General features: G+C 51.2%; 1 protein-coding gene across 1 annotated transcript in view; it reads left to right on the forward strand.

Annotated features, from left to right (window-relative positions):
• Positions 1-20,964, forward strand: part of Igsf21 (immunoglobin superfamily member 21) — a 251,959-nt gene that overhangs the window by 164,866 nt on the left and 66,129 nt on the right. The window contains exon 3 of the mRNA XM_008821807.2: positions 1,371-1,492. Within this exon, the coding sequence (XP_008820029.1) occupies positions 1,371-1,492 (122 nt within the window). The remainder of the gene's footprint in view (positions 1-1,370; positions 1,493-20,964) is intronic.

Consider the following 20,964-nt stretch of genomic DNA (forward strand, 5'->3'; position numbering starts at 1 on the left):
CCGGGGTGGCACCACCCACAGTGGGCTGGGCCCTCCCACATCACTCAACAATCAAGAAGGTGCCCCATGGACATGGCCACAGGCCAGTCCAATGAAGGCAATTCCCCAACTGAGGCTCCCTCAACCCAGGTGTGTCAAGTTGACACTAAAGCTAGCCAGCGGTAAAGGCCCTTGCCACTCCAATCTGATGACCTGAGTTCAATCCCCAGAACCCACATAAATATGGAAGGCGAGAACCAATTCTACAAAGCTGACCTCTAACCTCCACAGTCTTCCCCCTCACACATACACGTTACACACACACACACACACACACACACACACACACACACACACACACACTAGAAATGACTATCATACAGCTTGTCTCTTCATGAGCTGCATGCTGGCTTTCCCCTGGCCTGTGGTTCCCTCCATCTTCCTGGCCAGCCTGCCCCATCCTTCCTCCTCTTCTCTGACTCTGGAGTCAGGCCAGGACCCCATACCTCACTCTGCAAAGCCCGTTCCCACACTCGGGTCCTGCCTACAGCTCTGCAGGCTGTGCCGGTCATTTCTGCAGGGCAGGGCTGTCCCAGCAGAGGGGTCCCTGAGGCCATGGAAAGAGCCAGAGGAGCTGTTCTGCCCCTGCCTGGCTCTACAGAGCCTCAGAGACCCTCCCCAGCATTAGCAGAACTAAAGGCCCCACTGCTCGCTGCTCAGAAGCCAGTGCTCATGTCCACAGGTGGGGAGGTCCTGGGTTTACTCACAGGTTGACAGTCTTCTGTACATGGGGGGCTGTTCCCCTCTGGGGGCTTGGCATACAAGGCTTTAACAAGAGGAAGAAGGAGGAACAGGACAGGAAGGTTCTGCGCTGGACAGTCTTGTCCTCTGAATATGTATCTACTGTTTCTTTCTCTGGAACGTGGTACTGGGTTTGACCTCCTGTGGCCAGAGGCTATGGTTCTTTTTAAATGTTTTATTATTTATTTATTTATTTATTTATTTATTTATTTATTTATTTATGCCTGTGTATACCATGGTACACATATAGAGGTCAGAGGACTATATGGGAGTTGGTTCTCTCCTTCCACCCTATGAGACCCAAGGGATTGAACTCAGGACATCAGGTTTGGCAGCAAGGCCCTTTACCTGCTGAGCCAATTTGCTGGCCCTTTGGTTCTTTTTTGAAGTTTCCATGTTTTGGATTAGCAACTGCTTGGATTCTAAAACCCCTGGAGTCTGTGGGAGTGTAAAGGAGGGGCTGGCAGTTAGCACCTTCACCATCCTGATGTAAGTCCTGTGAGCAGAGGGTTAGGGAGGGGTAGAGGGTAGGGGCAGCTAGGGCTGGCTGGACACTTGCTCACCTGTGACTCCCCTGTGCTCTGTGGCAGGTGACAGACGGCGGTGCCATCAAGCAGAAGATCTTCACGTTCGACGCCATGTTCTCCACCAACTACTCACACATGGAGAATTACCGAAAGAGGGAAGACCTTGTGTACCAGTCCACCGTGAGGTGAGGTCACCTGAGACCCTAGTGGCAGGCAGGGCGAGCAGGGGAAGGGAGGGGCAGGGCCTGGAGGGGCTATATCCCCTCCCTGGGCTTGGAGCACATTGCTGACAGCTCTCCTTGCAGAACCAGGGCCAAGCCCTGGAGGAAAGAGAAGAGGGTCAGGCCATAGCTCCTCCCACAGCCCTGCATGGTGGGTTTCACAAATGGAGATTTTGCAAATCCCACTTGCAGGTGGGACACTGAGGTCCAGAGAGTGTAAGCAATGTGCGTAAAGTCACACAGCACACAAGGACAGAGCTGGTTGGAGAACCAGCTCTACCCAGCTTGGAAAGCCATGTAACACATTCCATTGTCCTCCCTTCTGGGGTTTCTCAAGCCATAAAAGCTCCAGGAGTGGGGGACACCCAGATTCCCAGGTCAGAAGCAGCAGGATAAGGAATCAAGTAATTCAGCATCGTAATGGGGCCTGCCACATTCTACATATGTGGGTACCCGCAGTGCTACACACTCCCCAAAGGCTGCCATCTTCTCCCCGACCCTTTATGCACACTGGCCTCTCCTCCCACTTGGTAAACTCATTTTTGTGTTTGTTTGGAGTTTTTGTTTTGTTTCGATTCTGTGTTTTGAGGCAGGCTCTCCCTGTAGCCCCATGTCCTGGAACTCCCTACATAGACCAGGCTTGCCTCAATCTCACAGAGCTCTGCCTGCCTCTGCCTCCCAAGTTCTGGGATTAAAGGTGTGTGCCATCCCACTCAACTTCCTGGTTAAACTCTTCATCAAGTCTTCAAAACCCAACTCAGACAGGGTCACCTGAGCAGCCCACATCCAGCAGGACAGGTCTCCCTGGTTCCCCGAGTCCCCACCCTCCTCCAGGGGGGATATTATGGCCTCAACAAAGTAGCTTCATGGTGATGTTGAGTGTGAAGAGAGAGAGAGAGAGAGAGAGAGAGAGAGAGAGAGAGAGAGAGAACTTGCTCTTTCATACTACGTGGCAAACGTTTTGCCAGATCCCTCAGAAAGCATCAGGAGCTCAGAACCCAGGGAGGACTTGGCCATGTAGGCATCATGGTTGCCTCTCAGTTGACACAGCCCACGTGTGTATTGGGTGAGGCAGCTGGGGCATCCCGGTGAGTGCCTGCGTCCCAGTGAGTCCCTGATGTCGAGGTATGCTTAGACTCTAACTGGAACTTTGAGCTCCATGGGAGGGGAGGGCAGGCATCTGCTGGTCTCCTGTTTTCTCGCTCTCAGCTGAGAACTGGCACTTAGTAGACATCTGATGGAATTCGCAAAGGGAATGGATGACTTTGAGGATCTCATCAGTGGATATGAGCCTCAGGAAAATTAGAGGCTGGGACAGACGCTTTTGCAAAGGGTGCACAGGGCCTCCTGATCTACCCAGCAAGGACATAGTGGCGATGAGCCCTTGAGGACCTCGCTCCTGCCTCCTCTCAGGCACCACACAAGACCTCAGGCCCAGCCATCTGCTGACTTGCTGATCGCCTGTTGAGGATGAGAGTATCCAGGGCTCCGAGGAGGCACACAGGTGGTATAATTTCTCCTTCCCCACTTCCAGAAAGGAATTGGGGTGAGTTAGACTATTAAAGTAGGCTGAACACAAATCATTACCATCAAGATGAGAAAGGAGATAAAAACTCAGTGGAGAAAATTACCACTGTTCCAGGAACCACAGAGTCCGGTAGCACGTGACTTCTTGGCTTCTGTCCAATCCCCCTGAGGTAACACAGGATCCCCGGATTATTCCCTCATGTCCATCTGGTCCTGGTCACGGGTGTGGCCTTGTGATGACTCCCCAGCTCTGATTCCTAAGGCAAGAAGAAAACCCAGACCGCCACCCCCCAACATCCCGCAGCTGCACTCTCACCTGTTTCTGCTCACTGGCCTGCAGAAAGCCAGTAGGTGCACAAAGACCCGAGTTCAAGTCCCAGTTCTGCCACTGCCCACCTAGTAACCTTGACTCAGAGTCTCAGCTTCCCCCTTCTTTCAGTGCCCCCCGCCCTGGAAAGCAGGCTGACTAGGCTGAGCTTTCTGTGACTACAATTTAGGAGAAATTGCCGTCCAGTAGTCCAGTTCAGAATGCTGACTGTTCTACCTATCTTAGTGACATCTGAAGCTGATGACTCTGGGACCGAGTTTCCTGGTGTCCAAACAGGGATGAAAGCAGCAAGCAGTTCTCTGCAGCCTCATAAGAGCCCAGGGATGAATTTGGGTACCTGCAGTATGCAGTGCTGAGCTGAGAATGCTTGCTCCTGAGCCCCAAACAACCCTTCAGTCACCACCACAAGGCAAAACACACTTTTCCCTAAAGTCCCTGTGTACAAGCTTTCTCTCTAGATCCTTACCATCCTTACCAACAAACCCCTTGAACCTGGTAAAGCAGCATTATCGTTTTATACCCCCTTCTCCGCATTTCTTTTATTTATTTATTATTTTTATTTTATGTGTATGAGTGTTTTGCCTGCATGTATGCAACTGCACCCATGTGTGCAATGCCCACAGGGGCCAGAATGGACATCGAATCCCCTGGAACTAGACTTGGATGGTTGGTTGTTTGTGGGTACTGAGAGCTGAACAGCACTGAGACATCTGTCCAGCCCCATCCCATCCTATTATGCATTTTTTTTTTAACAGAAGGTGTCTAAGTTAGCAAAGTCAAGGGATGACCTGTGTAAGGAACTCCCACTGGGATGACATGAACTTGATCAGACCTCAAATCACCCCTTTCTACACTACACCAAAGGGCCTTTGCTTTACAGCTGAGGAAAACAAGACCTGGAGAAGGAACAGGACTTGCCCAAGGTCACACAGTAGCACTGACTTCAGTCTAGTCTCAAGACTTGCGGCCAGGTCTGTTTTCTTCCAGCCTTCTCTCAGAGCCCTTCTACACCACACTGAGGTCTCCCAAGCAGAGGGCACCCCAGGGAACAGAGCCAACCTACTTAGGGAACACCAGGGGACAGGAAAGGACTGGGCCGTGCAGTCTAATGAGATTGGGAGTATTACTGGCAGCCGAGCCAGTGCAGGAAGAGCTGTGCCAGGCTGCAGGGCCCCATTAGGGTTGGCAGTGGGGCTTTGGGCTCTGCATTTACATATAAATGAAGATATTTACAAATTAATGCATCTCAGCCCAGAGTCCCAGCTCCGCAGCTGTCTGAGCTGCTTCCTCTTCAGCTGGGGAAAGGGTGAGAATGAGGCTGAGATCACAGGACTTCGAAGAACAGTTTCCTGGGGAGCTGCGAGGTGCACAGGGACTCCCCAAGCTTCACACAGCTGGTGGGTGGAAGTTGGTGGGTGGCAGGGTGCCTACCTCCTGATAGGTTCAGGTGTGCTGCCCTGAGCATGTCACTGTGACCCGGAGGCCCATCCATCCAATGTGTGATGGATAGGGTGCCCATAGGCTGTAACTATTGTACCTCCTGTAACGTGGGGCAGGGTACGAGGCAGTGACTAGAATACAGTTTATAGCATGGATGCAGGTAGCTCCATTTGGGAGAAGTGGTGTTTTTGGTTTTGTTTTGTTTTGTTTCTTTTGGGCATGTGTGCTTATGTGCATATACATGTGTTCATGCATGTAGAGACCAGACCAGATGCTGACATCAGGTGCCCTCCTCAACTTTTCTTTACCTTCTGTATTTCAGAAGGTTTCTCACTTCAGTCCCAAGCCCTTAAACTTGACTAGTCTAGTTTAACCAGGTAATTTAGCTAACCAATCTACTCTGAAAAGCCCTGCCCCTAGATATTGGGATTCCAACTAGGATACCACACCTAGCCAGTGTTCACTTGGGAGGTGGGATCTAAACTCCAAGCCTCCCATTTACATGGTGGGGTACCTACTCACTGAGCCATCTCTCCAGTCCTCAAGAGTATGGTTAGGGGGAGTTTCTTGTATGCAGTTTCCAGCATGTAATTCACACTATGGAAGGAAGACAGGCCAGATTCAATCAGTGTACAGTTCTGCGAAGTAGCATGAGCCTCTGCGCACATCATTTCCAGAGACGCAATTTCTGCTGTGAAAATTAGGACCATGCAAATAGGGTCCATGCAAATAGTTTATGCAAATAAGGGCAATCATGGTCAAAGGGTGGGTCATAGGGTACAGGGTTACATTTCCTAAATAACATCTAAGCAGAGACCTAGAGTATAAACAATCATCCACCAGGGTAAGGGGCAGAGGGCATTCCAGGTAGAGCAATTACAAAGGTCCTGAGTTGAGAAGGGGTTTGAATGATCCAAGGATACCAGGGGTCAAGGGTGGCCAGGCACAGAGAGCAAGAAAGCAAGCTGCCATTTGCTCAGCACCTCAGAATTCCCCAAAGGCAATGGCTCACTGTGACTGAGAAGCTCACCCAGGAGCCTGAAGCCTCATTTCCACATCCCACAGACAAGTGAACATGTACATCTCAACCACATGGCTCAGAACAACTGGCTGGGTTAAGCAAGGCCTGGGGCTTTGTGAAGAGCCAAATGTGTGGTTCTCCCTTCCCAAGTCCTGATAGTAAAGGGAGAGGTGGGGGAAGCGGCAGGTGGAGTCAGGACGCTAGAGGAAGTGCCCTCCCCTGATGGCTCTGATGACTTTGGGTCTCATGTACACCCACCAAGGATGCAGAATATACAAGAGAAGTTATCAACCATGGAGTCTAGACTAATCCTGGCCTCAGTGGAGCTTAAAGCCTACCCCCTCCACTCCACATCCACCAGCCCATAATGGCCCCCAGAGTCCGTGTATCCCTCCCCACCTCAGCACCCCAGAACCTGATTGGCACTCAGAGGCGAACAATGTGTGGTGGGGATTGGAAAGAGAGAAAGCAGAGAGAAGCTGTTAACTGGTCAGGATAAACAGATAACCATTCAAGCAATGAAGCTGGAATCATCCTAGGGACAGCTCAGGCACAGGCACGGTGACTCAGCTACAGGGGTTGGGGAGATGGGGGCAGTGGCATTGGAAGTGGCTCTAGACAAAGAAGGCCTGGGGGCGGGGTCTCTAAGTGGAAGGGGCTGTGTATGCAGAGACACGAGGTAGGTAGATGTCCAGGGAGGGACAAGGCCACTCCCGGTGGGCAGACAATCTTCTCTACAGAGAAGCCCTCTAGAACTTGTTCTAATGAAAACACACTCTGGTTTTTAAATAGACACACTAACTGTTTAGTTCAAAGAGCCAGGGATGTGTGGCCCTTTGAGATGTTACACGTTTCCTCTCTGATAAATGTGTTAGTACGCAGCTCAAATGCTTGCCTTTCCATTGTTAGCTCCTTTGCTCTCTGCCTATTACCACAAGCCACACGTCTCCTGGCTCCAAAACATGTGCTGCTTGACCCTGAAGTGGTCACTTGTTCTTTCATGAACTCACCAGTCAGCAAGCACTCGTTGAGCACCTCCTGTGTGCAGGGCTTGCTGAAAGTACTGGGCAACAAGACAAACACCAGGTTTGCCCCTCAGGAGCTGACCACCCAGCCCAGGTTCTATCCACCCAGTTCCTGGCCCGCCGTGAGTATGGATGGCTGTTGTTTTCGTCACTTTAGTGACGATATCAAATTTGAAAAACCAGCTTTCGACTCCAAGTAGGAATCAGATTATTTTAGACAAGAGCTGCAGTTCTCCTTCTGGCCACTAGGGGAGCTTTCCATAACCTGCCTTCCACACTGTCTAAGCCAAAGTTAGATGCCCTGTCTTCTGGCCAGCCCCACCCCCAGGGCAGGCACACACCAGTAGCCCCAGGATCCTCTTGGAAGTTCCTTGATAATGTGAATTCCCAGGACCCACTGGGGCAGAATTTGATTCAAGCCCAGAGCTAGGTCAGGGAACAGGAAACCTGGGTTTTAAAACAATGCGGTGTTGAGGTTTGGAAAACCCTTCACCACACAGTCCATCTGATCCCTATGCACCCCAATGCCAAAATATTCCATGGGAGGCTCAAGACACAGATAATTCTAGATTGTTTTGTGACCCCATAGCCAGATCCACATTTGAAGGTAATGGAGGAAGATGGTCTGTTCCCATAAAGACATTGACAAGTTCCAGGGCTACCTCTTACCACTTGGTCTGAGTAGAGGCAGAATGTTACTGTGGGTCCAGGATATCTATGTGCCGGGCCCTGGACCAACCTTCTAGAACATGAGCAAGCTGGCCTCCACAGCCCCTGTTATGATGGGCTGTGGCATGCTTCTCCTCTGTGGTCCAGTGGATCTCTCCTGAGCCTGCCACCTCCAAGGGTCCCTCTGTGCCACATCCCAGAGCAAGGGTCTGCCCAGTCTGCACTCAGCCTCTCTCCTCAGTCTTGTCCCTCAGTACCAGACTCTGTCTCCATCTTCAATCCTCAGTGGCAGATGCAGGGTCTGGAATAGAGGCCACTGCCCCAGGAAAGGCTAGCTGGGCCAGTAGCTGATGGGTTGTGTCCAGATGAGAGAAGCCTGACCCAAACAGTCAGCAGACCCTGTCTTAGTTTGTCTCTCCATTGCTGTGACAAAACACTCTGACCACTACCAACTTGAGGAGGAACAGGTTTGATATTTGTCTTATATTTCCCAGGTCACAGTTCATCAGGGAGCCCAAGATAGGAACTCAGGGCAGGAACCTGGAGTCAGGAGCTGGAGCTCAGGCCATGGAGGATCACTGCTTACTGACTTGCTCCCTTGGCCCCTGCTCGGCTTCCTCTCTTATCCAACACAGGCCCACCTGCCTAGGGGTGGCAATACCCACAGTGGTCTGGCCCCTCCCACATCACTCAACAATCAAGAAGATGCCCCACAGACATGGCCACAGACGTGTCCAATGGAGGCAATTCCCCAATTGAGGCTCCCTCAACCCAGGCATGTCAAGTTGACACTAAAGCTATCCAGCACAGACCTCTTCCTGTCCACTGTTTAACTTAACCCTGACAACTATCCATGGAGCAAGCCTTACCCTGGCTGAATCTTTTAGGAGTGATGGTGACACAAAATGACTCCTATCCAAGGTCACACAGCTTGCGCAGGCCACGTCTGAGTTAACACTCATGCTGAGGCTCTCTGTGAATCAGTGGAGTTGTGTCTAGTCCTGGGGCCATTGTGGACAGCTCATCAAACTCAGGGGTCCAGTGCCCACCCCAGACTAGGGCCAGGCTCAAGTGCCAATGAGGGAGACTGGAATGAGGCCTATCTCTCCACCCTGACACAGGATCATATGTGCAAGCACACACACATGCACACACATACATGCATGCATGTTCACAAGACTGGTGAATGCTCTGGTGAAGAAAAGGAAACCAAACCCAACCCAAGCTCTTGAGTATTCAGGCACTGTCCCCAGTCTCTGCCTGCTACCCTGGCCACTGTATTCAGTTCTATCAACCTGCAAGAGAAATGATTTAGCCTAACAGGCCTCAAATGTGCTGTCCAGATCCCCAGGGAACTGTCCCCCTCCTCGGCCCCTACTGCCTTCTCTCTCTCTCTCTCTCTCTCTCTCTCTCTCTCTCTCTCTCTCTCTCTGCTTCCACTCCCAGTGCTGACCTCTGCCTTCCTGTTTGCCCCTCCTTCTCAGGAAGAATCTGCCATTCCCTGACTTTTGAAGCCCAGTGTCCTTCAGGCCCAGCTCAAATATCCATGTGGCCCAGAAGCTCTTCCTGCCCCTGTCCTACAAGTAGACTACATCCTTCCTTCGGAGCTGGGGAGCCCGCTGTGTTTCCCTCAGCTTTGCATGCTGGATGCCACTGTCTACTGGACAGTCTGCTGCCCACTGAAGTCATGAAAAGCCCTACAGGGCCATGCCAGTCTCCTTCACAGCTCAGGCTGCTCCTTGGCATCTCAAAAGTTTCAACAGCACCTCTTTCTTTCGCCTATTTCCTCCACCAATTCCCAAAGAGGACATTTGTCTTTATTTTCTTGACATTGGTCTCCTTTGATTTTCTGAATATTATTTCTTTTATTTATCCTCCTGTCAGGACCCTGCTGCAGGCTGGGATGTTTCTGCCTCCGTGCTAAGCAATACTTAGATACACGGCACACACATGTGGGCATGTATACACACACGTGTGCAGACACATACACACATGTTGGACCCTTTCATGCCCACTGTCCCAGCTTATCTCTCATCTCTGGCTTGATGTCCCTCTATGGCCTCAGCATCTTGCCAAGCAGTGCAGCTTCTATGTTTCCATGGCTGGCAGGAGGGCCAGGGTGTTTGTTGTGTTTTGGGAGAGCTAAGGCCTTTGAGGCTGGAAAATGGGGTGTGCTCTACTGAGTCCACAGCTGCCCCTCCCTTGCAACTTTGCTCACCCACCTGCCCCAGGGACCACTGGGACTCACAAAACACACCCCTGCCCTTCCACCCGCACTCAGGGGTCTAGCCTGGGAGGGAGGGCAATAAAACTCTGGCAAAGCTGTCTTCTGCCCTCTGGTGATGCACTGGGGTAGTGCAAGTACGGGGCTCACCTCTGGCCATCCCAACCCCAACCCCATTCCCATCCCCAAAGACGGACCTTGTTTCTAAGGGTGGGCGCCCTCTGCCCACCATCTTTAGGTCCTCAGTGCCCTGCACAGCAGCTTGGTGAAAGGTTGTTAGGTTAATTAGCTGGTAGCTACGGCCCTTCAGCAATCAGCCTGTCTCTGGCTTGCGTTGTCTGATTAAACCCAACACTTTACACTGTGTGGTACAGCCCGCTGGACCCACTCACAGGCTCCAGCTCAGCCCTGGGGAGGGAAGGACTTGCTGGAGAGCTGGAGGCAAACCCCTGGAGCAGGATTTGGCTGCCTGGAAACCCTCTCTGGGCTAGATAGAGACTAACTCTGGGCAGCCCCATCCTTCCTCTGGGTAGCATTCTGCCTCTAACTAGGAACCTTCCAGGGATGGCATCTCCCCCTGTGTCTTGTCAGGAGCTGCTGGCCAGTACCAGGCTGTGCCCTGGATTGAGGCTCCGATGCCCACCGTGAGCTACCACTTCGTCACTTGTCCCTTAAGAAGAGCATCTTTGCTAACTGCAGGCACTGGGAGACAAATGAACATGGGAGTCAGGGCCCTGAGCCCAGCAGAGGGCATTCCCAGCTCTGTCCTGGCAACATAGGAGAGTGAGGGGTGATGAGGCTCTGCCAGCCCAGCTGGGGTCTCTCTATGGCCTGGGTGGCATGATAAAGCAGCCACAGGCCTGCAGGGAATGAGCATTCTATACACAGGCTGGAGCATGCTCAAGATGTGGATGGATAGTCCAGAGGGTAGGGACTTAGTGACCCTGCTGAGTGACATATATGGGGAGGCCAAGAGGCCAGGTGTGGCCCAGCAGCTGTGGAATCTGCCATTGGAATGCAGCTTCTCCTTCCATGGGTCTGAGCTAGGCCCAAGGTTCTAGAATCCAGCCATGGCAGAGAGAAGGCAGTGCTGCTGGTCCATAAACCACAACGGACGCACCAGGGAGCTGAGGCAGGATTGTTGACAGTTCCAGGCCAGCGACATTGTCTCCAAAAGAACAAACAATTCTGAGGGCCTGTCCATTAAATAAAGTCAGCGGGGCAGCGACCCAGCATCAGGGTCAGAACTAGCCCAGTGTTGTTCTAACCAGCAGGCAGAGAGAGGACACTGTCTAGAACATTCTAGGCCATGAGAGAACCTGTGTTCTGAGAGTGGCGGGGGGTGGGATGGGGGGACCATTGAAATAACTTCATGGCGTGTTCTGTTGCTGTGATAAAACACTGACCAGAACCAACTTAAGAGAAAGGAGTTTATTTCATCTTACAGTTCCATCTTTGAGGGAGATCAGATAGGAACTCAAGGCAGGAACCTGGAGGCAAGGGAGGAGCTGAAGCACGGACCTTGGAGGAATGTTTACTGGCTTGCTCCCCTGTCCTGTGCTCAGCCTGCTTTCTTATACAGCCCAGGTCCACCTGCCCAGGGGTGACACTGCCCACAGTGGGCTGGGCCCTCCCATATCACTCAACAATCAAGAAAAATACCTCACAGACATGACCACAGGCCAATCTGATGGAGACAATCCCCCAATGGAGGTTCCCCCTTCCCAGGTATGTCAAGTGACAACCAAAGCCAATTATGACATTACAGCTTGACACTCCTGAGAGGTAATGGGGGGACCATGAGGGTGACAGGAGGAGGAAGTAGAAATGGTAGGCACACTGAACACTGATAGATTGCAAGTGGGAGACACCAGAGAGAGAGGGTCAGGTGACTCCTGGGGCACACACCATAGCTTCTTCCTAAAATGGGTGCTGGTGAGGACTGGGCTGGGTGTAGAGCTCATGAGGGCTGGTGGACCCTCAAGTAGAGAGAGCAAAAAGTTCAAAGTTCGGGCTTTTCCAGGCTGGCATCTCCATGGCCCACAGACTATGGGGATGTAACTGCTGACATGGAAACTAATTTATATATTCACAGTCAGAAAACCTGAGCTACATACACACACACACACACACACACACACACACACACACCACATATACTCTTTCTAAGTGAAAAATCAGTAACAGGCTGTCAGCTTTATTACTAATTATATAACTATTTTATTGCTGGTATTAAAAAAAGTGAAGGCTGAAAATGTCCAGAAAGGCCTAATTTAGTAAACAGTTCAGAACAAAGTCTTTGTTGCACAGGTGTTTCTGCACATTAGAACGTGCTCTGGGTGATTCAAACCTCCTCCCTAATATGTTATTTTAGTCTAATATAATTGCCAGGTTCTGAGAGAATCCCTGTTGCCATGGAAGGTAATTGTGTTTAGGGGATGAAGGTTAAGGAGACTGGTGGAGAAGGGAGGACTGACACAGGTGCATAGATGGACAGGTGGACAGACAGGCAGATGGACTGGTAGGTGAGTGGATGGATGGGTGGATGGATGAATGGATGGATGGATGAGTGGATGCATAGGTGGATGCATGGGTGGATGCATGGGTAGATGCGTGGATGGATGAATAGATGACTGAGTAGAAGGGTAGATGCATTCATGGTGGATGGGTGGATGATTGAGTAGATGGATGCATGAATGGATTAGTAGAGGGATGGATGGATGGATGGACAGATGGATGGATAGATGGAAAGATGACTGAGTGTATGTATGGGTGGATGTATGGGTTGTTGCATAGGTGGATAGGTGACTGAATAGGTGGACGGATGGACAGATGACTGAGTGAAAGTGTGGATGGATGGATGGATGGATGAGCAGATGGATGGATGGATGGATGGATGGATGGATGGATGAGCAGATGGATGCACAGATGGATGAGGAGATGGATGGGTGACTGAGTGTATGGATGGGATGTATGGATTGATGCATGGATGGATAGGTGAATGAATAGGTAGATGAATGAATGGATGGCAACTTAGATGGATAGACAAGTGAACATATGGATGGAAGGATGGATGCATGGATGGATGGATAGATGGGAAGATGGATGGATGGATGGATGAATGAATAGATGGACAGATGGATGGATGGCAGCTTGGATGGGTGGACAAGTGGATGTATGTATGGAAGGATGGATAGGCAGATGTATTAGCATATGTATGAATGTATAGATAGATGATAGATAGATAGATAGATAGATAGATAGATAGATAGATAGATGATAGAGGTAAATGGATGCATGTATACATAGGTAGTTGAATGGATACTGGCAAACAACCTGGACAAGTAGAGAGATGGATGTACAGGTGGATTAACAAATGGGTAGAGGGAGGGATGAATGAAAGGATGGGTAGGTCAATGGATGGATGAATGGCTGAATAAATGAATGAGTAGGTGGATGGATGACTGGCAAACTGGATAGGTAAGTGGGCATATGGATGGGCAGACGGATGGATGCATGCATGGATACGTAGAAGGACAGGTGGATGGGAACTGGATAGATGAGTTTAGTAAAGAACTTTCTGGTTGGTGAGCCTTTTGTACCAGGTGTGTCACTTTAATTTGCAAATGACAGCCCTCAGCTGAGACCATGGAACAAGACTGCAGGACTACTGAGTCAGTTTATAGGAAGGAAGGAGGACCAGAGAAGTTGAGTGAACAGAATCGGGTCACACAGCCCAGTGGTGATGGAGCTAGGGCCAGGGGCCACGTTTCCTAATGTCCAGCCGGGGACTGTGGGCTTCTATCCAACTCCAATCCTCTCTGGGGGAATCCCAGTCCCTCACTGTACACATGCCCAGCAGCCAGAGGGAGCATCCTAAAGTGGCATCGCATCTTCACAGCACGAGCAGCCTGCACTAGCTTGGCAGTTTTCACCAGGCTCCCTATCTGGCCATCCACCTGGCCGGCCTCCCTCAGCCCCTCACCAAAAACCTCTGGTTACCCAGACCTTCTCCCCAAGTTTGCAGCTACCCCAAGACATTTGCTCTGACCTAAACTCTTCTATGTGTGTGTCAAATCAGAGGCCACTTTGGTAGAGATGCTGGCCTGCGCTCCCAAGCCATCCACAGCCACTGGCCACAGTCGCTTGGTCCCATTGGGCCTGCTGGTGGGGTTGCTGGTCTCTGAACTCAATGTTTTCCAGCTGGCTCTCTGATTTACCAGGAGATATTTTGCTTCTGATCTTGCTAGTGCACGTGCCTTGTGGGCCAGGACTTGGTACCTCTGTCTCACTTCAGCCAGACTTCCAGAATGATTCCAGGCAGTGTTTCCCATAGTCAGAGGCTGAGAACCATTTCATATACATACACACACACACATACACACACACACACACACATAATTTATTATTTTTATTTTATGCATATGCGTGAAGAATTGCCTTCATGTGGGTAAGTGCACCCGTGTTGTACAATGCCCACGGAGGACAGAAGAGGCTGTCGGGTCCTCTGGAACTGGAGTTACAGACAGTTGTTAGCGGCCATGTAGGTGCTGGGATTCAAACACAGGTCTTCTATAAGAACAGCCAGTGTTCTTGACCACTGAGCCATCTCTCCAGCCCGAGAACCATTTCTTATATAGATAAATAAATTCTGGCTGAAGGCCTGGCTGGTGGACCCCTGCCTGACATGGAGCTAAGAGACCTGGGCCAGTGACATTAAGTAGTAACTCAGTCAGTCACACAGCTTGCCTGAGCGTCAGTTTCCTGACCACACTCACCTCCCTGTACAGTTGAGGGAGGTGGACTGTGCACCACAATCTTGATAACTGGTCACTGTGTACAGTCATTGTGGGAGCCAGGGGACTGTTGCACTAGAGACCAATGCCTGGCAGGCCCCTGGAGTCCTAGAGGGAGGAAACACCAGCTCTGAGGAATTGCTGGCACTGTGTTTACGCGTGCGGATGCTCAGAGCAGCACGGCCTTCCCTGGAGAGTTCCCTATGAGCTGTGTGGATGCTGTAGTTATACCTAGGATATGGGCACTTGCAGGCCCACCCTTTCTGCACAAGGCCATGCCATTGCACCTCCCTTGCTTTTTTCCCCACATGCAATTGTCTCTGAGCACCATGTATATTTTGTGGGGAACATCATACCAAGTCCAGTCATCCCTCTCTGCCCCAACCCTGATGAAGACTATCGAGCACTTTAACATCCCTGAGTCTTTTTGCTTCTCTTTCAGGAGCGATGATAAAGCCAGAGCCCCAAGTTCTCAGTGCTGTGGTCATGTGTGTTGTGACCTCAGTATGTTGTCCCTGCTTGTCCTAGTTTGTTCTTCATTGCTGTGGCAAAATACTCTGACCAATACCAACTTGGGGAGGAAAGGGTTTTATTTGTCTTACATCTCCCAGGTCATAGTTCATCAGGGAGCCCAAGGTAGGAACTCAGGGCAGGAACCTGGAAGCAGGAGCTGGAGCACAGGCCATGGAGGAACGTTGCTTACTGGCTTTGCTCCCCTGGCCCCTGCTCAGCCTGTTTTCTTATGCAACACACGCCCACCTGCCCAGGGGTGGCACCACCCACAGTGGGCTGGGCCCTCCCACATCACTCATCAAGAAGATGCCCCTCAGACATGGCCACAGGCCAGTCCAATAGAGGAAATTCCCCAACTGAGGCTCCCTTAACCCAGGTGTGTCAAGTTGACACTAAAGCTATCCAGCACACTGCTCTACCCACACTCCACCCATTTACACATGTGCCGGCACAATGTCACAGCAGAGTAGCTCTGTCTTAGCTGAGAAGATAAAGATCAGAGAGGTTTGTGGGACTTGCCCAAGGTCACACAACAAGCAGATGACTAAGACAAGAGTCAAACCCCTAGCGAGGTCCACTCTGTCCACTGATGCTCTTGTTCGTACTCAGCCAGCTGGGGCTAGGGTATCCAGGACCCCAACATCCTGGGCTATGGAGCAGAGGGTGGTCAGCTGAAGTCCAGCACTGCCAGGAGTAGACACTGGGTAGAATTCAGAGCCTCCGATTGCTCATTGGAAAAAAGATCCCCAAGCTGCTGTGGGAACTGGAGGAGCTCTTATCTCGCAAATGCCTTGCCTGGCCTCTGGCAAGCAGTGGTGCGAAGACGTGAATCGCAGCTGCATTTTATAATGTGCTTTGTGCCTTACCTAAGTGTTCTGCAGGGGACAAATTGTACATTGTAAAATGTAATAAGAAGATGGGGGGGAACCATTGAACGACAAGTGAGACACCGTGTTCTGTGGACATTCTGTGAGCCTCCCACAGCCTAACTGAGGGTCCCCTCATCCACCCTGAATGTGGCTCCTGTCTGCGTCTGCCCATGTCCACCTGCCTCTGCTGAGCTCAGTACTGGGAAAGTGAGGGTGTGGGGAGAGCACAAAGGAGGGGGCTCTTGTTGCTTTCGGCGGGGGGGCATTCTGACTAAGTGCAGTACCCATCGACCCACCCCAGCCCCAGTTGGCTGTGGATTCTTCAGGTCTGGGAGCCCCTCCCTTTCCAGTCAGAGGCTCTAGGCCTGTTCTGGAGCCACTGATAAACTGTGCTCCCTCCACCACAGAGGCCGTGGTCCATCACCTCCATCACCAGCAGACAAGTCTCACACTTGTGTCCCACCACAGCTCTGGCAACCCCACCACCAGTCCTCACCTGAGAGTATTCAAAGACCAGCATTGTCATTTTTCTGACTTGACATGGGTGTGGTGTGAGGCAGGGGCATGGCCCTGGTCACTCTGGGAGATCTATGGGCCAACAGCCCCTGGAGGCAAAGTCCTGGAGCCAGGGAGCCTGAAGGACAGGACAGCCCTGGGATTTGAGAAGGCCTCGGGCTGTAGCAGCCCAGGCACTGATGGGACTGAAAGAGAAGGTTCTAGGTGGGCCCCTACTGGTACCCGGCAGACAGCCCCAAGCTCACACTGCTTCATCTAGAGATTAGCCATAACTAAACTGCATCAGCTCCATGCTTCAGCACCCTACAAGAAGGAGACAGCCCCTCACCATGCATCCCACCCACCCTGCCCCAAAAAGAGGAGGATGTACCCTCAGGAGGTCTTTTCCTGGATCTACAGCCCTCACAGGGCTTTGGAGCAGAAGTCTGGGTTAGGTCCTTGTCTTTGCAGTTGCTAGAATCCAGGAAGACCAATGTCAGCTAATAAGAGCAGTATGCACTCACCTGGGACTGACTGCGTGAAGGTGGTTCTGCTATTAGCCCATTTTGCAGATGGACAACCTGAAGTCCCAAGAGGTTAAATACCTTGTTTCGAGTGAAACAAAAGGCACAGCCAGGATTTGAACTGGGGTGGTCTGAAGCCAGGGTACCTGCCCTTCCTTACCATACTACAATGTATCTGCTCCTGTACCCAGCAGCCAGGAAGTTCAGTTCAGGGCAATCCATGCCCTGGGCAGAGGATTTGGCCTCTGAGCCTTCACCCATTCTTCCAGCAACAAGGAGCTCAGCTCTTCCCTACCCTGGGTAGCCTTTTCCTCCTGTCCCTGGTAGCTGCTGAAGGCCCCTCTGTGGGCCAGGCCCAGAGCACTACACCTCAGGGTATCCTGGGAGGGCATGAGCCCATGAGAATTGAGGGTGCCAAGCAGAGGTGGTAAAGAGACACCGGTGGGGAAGAGTCTCCTCTCCTGGCCTCTCTTTGTCCTGCTTGTCCGGGCTGGAATGCCAACTGGGGGAACACCAGGAGGTTCTGCCAGCCTCTCTTGAGAGACCACTGAAGGCCAGCAGTCCTGCTCTCAGACACCTCAGGCAGCCCAGCCCCCGCCTCTCGAGGCCATTGGAGCCTTACTCTGATGTCCCCGGGAGACTACAGCCACTGTCCTGTGTGGTCCCTATCTCTACTTTCACATTAAGCTGTGACATGCAGGCAGTAAGACAAGTCATAGGTAGAGTCCAGCTCAAGGAATCATGCCCAGTCTCAACCCATAACCCCGAGTAAGATAAGAAACATCTGAGCCCTTCACATGGTTTCTCCTCTAGATGGACATATTATTCTGAATTATTTAGCCTCACTCTCCTCTCTCAGTATAATGTTTAGGAAATTTGTCTCTGTCTCCATGGAGGACTGGTTCGTTCGTTCTTCCTTTGTTGCTGTGTGCATAATATTCCATTTCACGGATTTATTAGAGTGTATTTATCCATTTTCTTTGTGGTAGGACATTGGATTTGCTGTTTCCAGCTTTGATCAATATATAAAACTGCTTGAAACAGAGCGTTTGTTTCTCGTGTCCCTGGTAGAGGAACTGCTGGGTATAGGCAGGCAAGTATTCAGATGGCACCAAGGCCCTCTGTATTAGTTTCCTGGACTGTCTGTAACCAAATGGGACGCAGATGGTGGCTTTCAAGCAAACCTGTATTGTCTCCATCCTTAGCTCAAAGTCTGACCTACAGCTGTCACAGGGCTGTGCTGCCCTGTGAGCTCAGGAGAAACCTCACCTCACTTCCTGTGGGCTGTCGGTGGCTGTTGCAGCCCTTGGCGCGCCGAGGCCCCCAGCTGCCTCACTCTGACCTGTCCCTGCCATCACTGGCCTCTTCCATGGGGCTGGGTTTCCATTGCTGCTTTTCCTTCTAAGGACACCCTGATCCAGCATGCTTCACCCCAACTGGATCGCACCTACAGAGACCCTCTTTCCAATAAAATTACACTTGTAGGTACAAGGGTCAGGACTTTGGCACTGCCTAACAGTCTCCCAAGGGTGTGTCCATCCACATCCCTATTAGCCAAGCATGAGAGTTGAAACAGCCCCATCCCCACACCTCTTGACCAGCCATATGGTCACTGCTTATTGCTGAAGGTGGTCACTAGGGTTTCCTCCCTGACTTTGCCTATCAATCCTACCCCTACACCACCACCTCCACCTCTGATCTTCAAGACCACACTCTGCCTGCAGCCATCCTCGGGCCTCTGCCCAGACAGAGCTCAAAGACTCTCTCTGCACCCTCTGTTCACCCATCATTCCAAAGCCTCCCTGATCCTGGTGCCATGTAGCCATGAAGGCCTCAGGCTGAGCCCTGGCCCAGCTGGCTTTCAGCTCCACCTGAGTGAGCACGTTTCTCTCTCTGCCGTGGCCTTCTTTACCCAGATGTCCGGGTGGCTCACTTCTCAGGCCCCTCTGGGCCTCTCCTCTGCGGTTGTCTCTGCAGATGGCCACTCCTGATCACGTTGTCTGGGCTGGACACAAGTGTGAGGGTTTGGATTCAAACCCTGGCATCCACATAAAAAGCTGAACACAGCAGTACATGGCCTGTAATCCTGATTCTGGGGAGGCAGAGTCAGGTACATCCCTGAGGCTCCCTGGCCAGCTAGTCTAGCCCAATTACTGAGCTCCAGGTTTAGTGAAAGACCCTGTCTCAAAAAATAAGGTGAGGGAAAGTTGGTCTTTTAAGGGAGTGATGCTAGATAGGCTGACCAGGTTCCACTGGAGGGGCTCACACTGAGGGACATCTAGGGACACAAACTTGACTTGATAGGCCTTAACATATATGACAGAATGCAGGAAATCTGGTGGTGGGGGGCTATTTAGGGGGTACAGATAGGGGAGAGGGGAGTCAAAATATGATTAAGATGTATGAAATGCAAAAAAATTCAATTAAAATATAAATTGGGGGGATAAAAGAATGAAGCACTTAGCACCAGCCAGCTAACAATCAGATACCTGCCATGCATGTCTCTGTGTTGAGTCCCTCTGGGAGGGAGTCTGGGGCCCATGCCCTCCGAGCTACTGTCCCTCCAAGCTCCAGCCTTCCTCAGACCCTCCTGACTCCCTCTAGCAAGGACCTCTCTGATTCCATCGACCACCCAGGAAGCCCAGTAATACTCATACCTGCCAAGTCCCTCTTGCCATGGGAGGTGATGTATTTGGATGTGGGCATCTCTGAGGGGAGAACTATTCTCCCTCCATGGCTGTTGGCATCATCAAAATGTTAGCTCTCTGAAACCATGACCACTGCTGGCTGTGAGCTAGATACAGTCCTGGGCTCCAGAGAGACAGTCCATGGTGGGCAATTCTGCCTACCCAGGGCTCCTCCTCACCACATGAGTAGGACTTACCAATACCCCCATTTCACATAGGGAAAACCAAGGCCCGAACTTGCCAAACACTTGCCCAGAGCCACATGCCTGGAAAGCAGAGGAGCCGGGGTAGATAATAAATGAAGCCAAGCTCTGAGCCACGATGCTCTGAGACCTTCCTCACTCACAGTGCTGGTACCCAGAGCCCTGGAACTCTGCCCTGAATCTTTCTGGAAAACTTGGAAAGGATTCCTAAGCAGGGGTCTCTTCTCTTCATGACAGCCATCTAGAGATGATGTGAAAATTCAGCTTTGATCAAATTAGGCCTGTGTTGTGGCATAACTTTCTCCATTCGTCGTAAAGTTAATAAACTAATAAATTAGACAGAATGAAAATATCATTGGCCCAAACCACACTCTAAAGCATCACTATAATTGCTCTTGTGGCCAGGGCCAATTTCTCAAATTTCGCCTTGGCCAACTTTCCCCAGCTCACTGTGTCCCTAATAAGGTATAACTCACTCTCTAAACATTCAATTGACTTATTTATTTTAAATTACAGTGGAATTGAAAAGGACCTTATGAACCCATTCTGGTGTGCTCACTTCCTCCAGAGCGCAGCCCAGGGAGGGTTTATTAAAACAAACCCTAGTATACGCCAGCCTCTGTCCCCAGCCCAGTGAGGCTGCTCCTCCCTGGCCAGGTCCCACCATATGAGACTCTTAGAGGCTGTCCTCAGCCATCAAAGATGATTCATGGGTAATGGCACAAATGTTAATTGGGTGCATGTCACTGGCCTGTAGTCTCCATGGGAATTCATTTAAGGTTCTGGCATCAGGAGCCAGTGAGGGGCCTTTTCCCACAGGCCCTATTTTACAGAAGAAGGGGAGTGGATCAGAGAGGGGAAAGTGACTGGCCTAGGGCCACACAGAGAGTGACACAGGAGAACTGGGACCCAGGCAAGGTCTTAGTGTTAAGGCTGGCACTCCTTGCCGTTTGCATGCCTGTGTGAATGACTGACACATTAGGCCCTTCAAGGAGCTGGGGACTCCAAGTGTAGGAAAGCCACTCCCTAGACTTAAGGGAGGTATGCATAGCCTTGAGCTAGGGTTGGACAAGCCTGCACAGCCTGTACTCAGGGGCAGGTGGTAATAGAGAAGG

This window comes from Nannospalax galili, unplaced genomic scaffold, assembly GCF_000622305.1.
Source record: "Nannospalax galili isolate Female #2095 unplaced genomic scaffold, S.galili_v1.0 scaffold1688, whole genome shotgun sequence".
NCBI lineage: Eukaryota > Metazoa > Chordata > Mammalia > Rodentia > Spalacidae > Nannospalax > Nannospalax galili.